This window comes from Antrostomus carolinensis, unplaced genomic scaffold, assembly GCF_000700745.2.
Source record: "Antrostomus carolinensis isolate BGI_N321 unplaced genomic scaffold, ASM70074v2 scaffold2938, whole genome shotgun sequence".
Taxonomy (NCBI): domain Eukaryota; kingdom Metazoa; phylum Chordata; class Aves; order Caprimulgiformes; family Caprimulgidae; genus Antrostomus; species Antrostomus carolinensis.
In genome coordinates this window covers 49,378-56,130 of record NW_010332168.1, presented here as the reverse complement: position 1 = coordinate 56,130, position 6,753 = coordinate 49,378, and the positions used below count along the sequence as shown (strand labels likewise).

Below are 6,753 nucleotides of genomic sequence, written 5' to 3'. Positions count from 1 at the left end.
GGTGGCTATCTATATGTGCAAAACTATTTGTCATTACTCAGGAAAGAGAGGAAGACCATGAAAATGGACAGAGGGCTGGAACACCTCTGATATGAGGAAAGACTGAAAGAATTGGGGTTTAGCCTGAAGAAGAGAAGGCTCCAGGGAGACCTTATTGCACCCTTTCAACGTATAAAGCAGGCTTATAGGAAAGGTAGAGAAAGACTTTTAACCAAGGCCTATAGTGACAGGACAAGAGGCAATGATTTTAAATTGAAAAGGAGTAGATTTAGGTTGGACATAAGGAAGACTTTTTCTTACAGTGAGGGTGGTGAGACACAGGCACAGGTTGCCCAGAGAAGCTGTGGATGCCCCATCTTTGGAAGTATTCAAGATCAGGTTGAATGAGGCTTTGAGTGGCCTGATCTGGTGACAGATGACCCTGCCCGTGGCAAGGGGTTGGACTAGATGATCTTTAAAGGTTCCTTCCAACCCAAACCATTCTGTGAATCCATGATTTTGGAGCCACTGAACTCAGTGCACAGGAATGGTTCTAAAGACTAAAATAAAAGCAGGATTTATTAAGGTGGGAACTGAGAACAAGGCAGAAAACATTCCTACACCACAGGAATTAATGAAGTGTCCATGTCTTGAATATTTTGATCTGGCCACCTATGTTTCCAAGAGGATGTGGAGGCACTAGAAAAGATTCAGAGAAGGGTACCAAGATGACCTGGATACTGCCACACAAACAGCCTGTATAGATTGGGACTCAGCCTGGTAAAGCAGTCATGGAAGGGGGATATGCAAGAGGATGGACTAGGGATTTTGACAGTGAAGGAGCTATCAAGGGTCCCTGATGAGCAGGTTCCTCCCTCTTCCCCTGGTAAAATGAACCTCTACACAAGGGAACATGATGCCTTTCATTTCTTTCTCTTGCTTTTTACCCTCGATCTCATATATCATGAAAATTCACAAGGCACCAGCTCAGCTGCAAACTTCAAGAGCAAGGGGAAGGCAAAGGATATCTAGCTGAGGCTGAAAGGCAAAACTTTGAGAAACTCCCACCTTTCCAAAGCTGTCAGTGAGATGGCAGCCACACCATGCACTGCAGAGAGTACACTGTGCCCAGCACCAGCTCTGCCTGTGCCAGCTATAGCTATGTGAAAATGCAAAGAGTTAAATAATTTATAGCTCTGCCACTCTAAGCAGCACTGGGAGTCTGGAGACTGGTAAATGACATGTAGAGCACCTCTTTGTTCAGAAACCATTTCCTATTAGTAAAAGATATAGAAAGCACCTCGTTCTTCAGAAACCATTTCCTAACTGTTCTGGGTTGGATCATGGCAGATCAGGACAGGGTCAATGACCGACTGACAGCAAGTTGCATGGATGACCTGGGATCTATCAAGGTTTCTTATAATACTGGCATTTTTATTTATTCTATTAGTATAGCAATATGCCATGGTGCAAACTCAATCCAGCCTGGCAGTGACTAGCTCAGCAGCTTCTTTATAGCTTGCTGTGTGTTTGCTTCCCTGTCTGTCTTCTGGAACACATAACATTTGCCAGAGCTCATTCACAACACAGTTGCCAGGCTAGGATCCATTTTCCTTCAGCTCATCTCCCCATGCCCCTTGCTTCCACAGGACTAGCAAACCAGCTCAGCATCACTTCATTCCTCCACACCTCAGTGTACTTGCCTGCATTCATTTATATCTATTTAACCTACTCACTGATTTGATGACAGGTGATGTGTGAATGAGATAGAGTTTACCGTATGAGCCCACCTATTTTCCTAACCTCCACCATTCCCTTACATATGTCTTTAACCAGCAGCAGTAAAGCAGGACTCTGTCCTCTTCACTCATGCCACACTTGGTGCTTTCCAATAAAATAAGGGCTTCTATTTTTCAGTTATATAAATAGGGACCATGTTGCTATCACTTGTCATAGTAATAACAAATAACACCTGTGTCTCATCTGATCACAGTTAAAAGAAAATTCTCTGAGAGAGCAGAAAAGGTTTTCTTACAATGTCTGAGTTGTTATCAGTTATTACTGCAAAGAGTAGTCCTAACTTTGGAAATTAAATGTCAAGATATCAAAGAACTAACCCCTCCTGTTAGGGGACATAAACCATGTTCTAACTAATAGGGCTTAAATAATACCTTTTTTCTGGATTCATTTTAATAGTGAGCCACTGTCTGAGGAAAGATGCTGAGCAGTGTGGACCATTGGCTTGCCCCTGGCATGCTCATTCTGATCATTCTGTGAATTTATTCGTGTTTAAAAAGCAATGCACAGTAATTTCACACACACTAAGCACAGGCACCACACGCAAACAAACACAATACGTACAAATTTAAGGAATGCTTGACTTTTTTGTGTTATATGGAGAACGCACTGAAAATGCTTGCACTTAGCAGTGTTCAAGATTGGAAAAAATGGACAGATTAAATAATGTGTTTTCTAGTGGATAAATTAAAAACATGACTGCAGAGATATAAGGTATGGTTCATCTCATCTAAATAAAGACATCTACACCTGAGTTGCTCTAGGCTTCCTTTAGAGTTGAGAGCTAGGTATTTTTAGGGTGGAGTTAGCCTGGCCTGTGCTAGACATCTAAATCTGATCAGCTGAACATACCCCAGAGCCCACAGGATGATTTTGAACCTTGACAGATCTTGGAGGATGAAGATCTGTCCTTTTGGACAGATGGATAGTGGGAGAGGGCTCCCACTATTTCTTTCTGCACTGCAGAAGATACAGCTAATTCAAGCCATAAATATCGTAAACTGCTTTTTCCCAGATTCTGGGCCAAGATCAAGTGGGAGGTCAGGAGGCGATTCAGAGCAGCAGGCAGGCAACAGTGTTAGGCATCATCCCCTTTCCTTCCCCTCAGAAAAATAGTGATGGATTACAGTTACCACTTGCAATAATTTATATTAGCCAGGGAAGCAGCTAATTACCTTTGATTGCTGGCAACACTCATCTCTTCCTGGGCAAGAGAGTGAATTTTTTCTCCTTCTAAATAAGTGAGCTGCCATCTACAAAACCAGATGAGCTGAAAGGGAATTGTGCTTTCAACACGTTTGAGAACCATTGCCCCGGGTGTGTGAGAAAATCCGTGATGGCGTCAGACATCAAGCTCTTTCCAACTCCCTTGCTGTGAAACTGCACTGGACTCAGGGTGCTGCCACCATGGGAATAGAAGAGTGGCACTCCCATACCTAGTTTCAAGCCTCTGGGTTTTGTCAGTGCAAAGAGATTAAGCTAAGGAATCATTCAGGGCACCTATTTTAGACTGCAACACCAAACTGTCCTGTGGGGAAACTTGTCTCATTTACGGTCTACACAGAGTATCTGATGACTCCTGAATAGGATGCAAAAATACCCTATCCTAGGAAGGCAGAAAAGATCTTCCCATAAGAAACATCTTTAAGCAAATGACCCTAATAAGAAGTTGGGAACAACTGACCTAAAACAGGGAAATATTTTTTCACTTTAGATAATTTTTTCTTTCAAATATGAAAGTAACGATGGATAATCAATATGGGAAATAAACATATCTTTAAAACAAACTTGAACCCAGTAGTCCTGTCACTATTGTATATTCTTTCAGTGACAGTTCTCCTCCATTTCCAATTGTCATTGTTGATTTCCATTGCATAATTACTCTGTTACAGCACTTCTTAGACTGTGGCAAGCAAAATATTACAGGCAGAGAATACAGGTTTAGACTGCCATGTATATGTCAAATCCTCTCAAAGGCTAGAAATCTGCAATTACATGCTGAAATATTGCCTCACTTACCAACTGATATGGTCCAAACAGCAATTATTTTTGCAAAAGCCTTAGTTCTTGAGTTAAACCGGCTGTGATGGATGGGGTTTCGAATGGCAATATAGCGATCCAATGAGATGGCACAGAGGTGCATGATGGAGGCAGTGGAAAAAAGCACGTCCAAGTAGATCCAAATAGCGCAGAGCTTGGTAGGTAGAGGCCATGTGTATCCTGCACAAGAGAGAGTTGACATCAGCAAAGAATGTGGCATACATCTTTTGTTGTGACACATACGTCTTACTGCATACATCCTTCTAGGAGGAGCTCATAGTTAAGTGATGAGTTCAACAGAAGCTGCCTGACACTATTTTAAGAAACCTTTTTTATTTGCTTGCAACCTTCTACCTCCATAGCTTTTGGGATTAACTCTGCTTCTTTCCCATGCTGCAGGCAGTGTATGATTTTTTCTTTTTAATTCTATTTGCTTAACGCTAATACTTGATGTTAAAATTAACCATTTCTGGCAGTAAATCTATGTAAAGAGAAGCAATTTTGTCATTGTAAGCCTGCAAGTTCTCATTTTTATTTTAGGACTTTTTATCCTCATAATTACTGCATTATTAACACCTGCTGATATGAAAAGCCACCTAAATTCTGAAACTAAAACTTTAGATTTAGTGGCAGCTGAAGAAAAACGTATGTTGTTGCGTACCAGTGATATTTATGTCACCTGTCTTTAGGCACCTACCACATACCTAAATAAGGATATTCCCTGTATCAATGAATATTGAGAGGCTCCTCCAGCGAGAGCAATTCAAAGCAAAGGCGTTAGTGTTTACCAATATCCAACCTACATCTTCTTTGCTGCAAATTAAGCATTCTGTTTTTCCTTGTTCTTTCCACTGACCATGAAGAATAATTGATTGCTGTCCTTGCTATTGGAAGATGGCTATCATGTCTTGCCCAGTTTTTCCTTTTCATCTTCCAGGCTAAGCAAAGCCAATTCCTTTATCTTTTGCTCACAGATGATGCTTTTATTAACTTTTGTGCTTCTTGTTTCTCTGCCCTGGATTCTATTTAATTTATCCACATCTTGCTTATCATCCAGTGACCAAAACAGGACTCGGTACTCTTGCAAGGGCCTCCTGACTGCTAAGTTAAATATAAGATTGCTTCATGGGTCTTGCAGGGAATGTCCTTACTTACACAACCTGGAACGATGAGTACCTTTTGTATAAAAATATGTGACTCATGCTTAGCTTATAATCCATTTTGACAGCCAGATCTTGTTCAGCATTCCTGAAGCCTGGACAGATTTCCCCAGCAGTAACCGGTTTGCTATCTTGTTCCTAAGTTATTGTCATTGTATTTATCCTGATTGAATGTTATTTTTTCATTTCAGACTTTCTCTTCAGGGCTCCAGATGATTGTTGATGATTCTGATCCTGTCCCTCTGAGTGCTTGCAACCTCTCCCAGCTTGGTGCTTTTGGAAAGGAGTACAAGCTCACACTCTATGCACGTTGTTAGGAGTAGTACTTAGCAGACCCAAGCTAGTCAGAGCCCTGCAGACCCCCATTCAAAGGCCCTTCTAGTCCTGCAGGGAACTACTAATAACTCTCCTTGGAGCAAGTTTTATGGTTATCCATGTCCTTATCTTGTGGTGATTTAATTTAGAGCATATTATCTGAGCTGCCCAAGACAGTGTGGCATGGGGCAATGCCAAAGCTGGTATTGTGAGAACAGGCTAGTGTTTTGGGGGGTCCCTGTCTCCTTTGGAGATAAAGTGGAAGATTTCTAGCAGCAGGAACAGAGGGAGAGACAGAGGAGCTAGGTGTGTGCCAAATTAAATTTAGTCTCAGTAAGCACTGAGGAGACCTATTTCTTGGTGCTCTTGGACTGCTGTAATATAAGCTGAGCCTGACAAGCCATACAGCATTTATGGATATGTTTATCTTGTTTTTTGGTCTTCCAATGGGGAATCTGGTCTCTGGAGTGTGTTATGTGAAGGCTGGCTTTCAGGTGCATGTCTTCCAGCAGCATCTCTCTGTCAGGCCAGGACAGTTTACACAGGGAAAAGCAATAAAGTATTTTTACACTAGACAACATGCATCTTTTCTCCTACTTCAGTGGCCTTTGGGAATGCATTTGTCATATCCATCTAGACCTCTTGTCCTTGCTCTAAACCTTGATGGGGCAGGGATAAAACAACATCCATCAGATAAACTACCTCAGAGACTACAGGACCAAGAAAGGGGAAAGTACATGGGACGAGCCAACTGTGGATGCAATAAAAGTTAGTAAATGTGTAGATAACATCCTCCAGGCAGGCCTTGGGCTGTTTTATGTGGCGCATGGCGCAGAGCACCTTTGCCTTGTGCTGTGCTCTGGCCACTGTCCAATTCACCCCCAAACATATCCAAGGGCAAACAAAACAAAACAAAACAAAACAAAACAAAACAAAACAAAACAAAACAAAAAGCATGGCTGCAATTTAAAGATTGGGTTGGCAGGGAAAGTTTTACAAGGTCCAGGATTTCATGTGGTCCGTTAGAGCTCATGAGGTTCATGAGCTCATATGAGGGAGTCTCATCCAAGGGACAGGCAGGTGATACTTGTGTATCTGTCTGTACATTTCAGGTTGAGAGGCTGTGAGGGAAGGCAAGTAGCCCCTAGGATAAGATAAGGTTTTCTTCCTGATGTAGCCAGACATTAGCATCCAGGAGAGGAGAAATATTTTCTCACAAGGTCTTTCAGGTGAGGAGGCAAACAAGCCAAGCAGGACAGGATGGCTGGGCTGCTGCTTGTTGGTAGCAGAAGGTACAGGAGAACTATTCTGAGTGAATGGCTAAGGAAGTGCTGTAAGGAAAGAAGAGAGGAGAGTCTGTAGGCACGGGCAGTTGCAGAGAAGGCCCTGTGCACTGTCCTGCCTTGTCAGAAGCACATCAGCCAAGGCCACATCTGGGGTCAGCACTGGACTGGACAGGAAC

General features: G+C 42.4%; 1 protein-coding gene across 1 annotated transcript in view; it reads right to left on the bottom strand.

Annotated features, from left to right (window-relative positions):
- The window catches only part of HTR2A (5-hydroxytryptamine receptor 2A), a 27,258-nt gene that overhangs the window by 17,910 nt on the left and 2,595 nt on the right, over positions 1–6,753 (bottom strand). Inside the window, exon 2 of the mRNA XM_010173387.1 lies at positions 3,795–3,996. Coding sequence (XP_010171689.1) covers positions 3,795–3,996 — 202 coding nt within the window. The remainder of the gene's footprint in view (positions 1–3,794; positions 3,997–6,753) is intronic.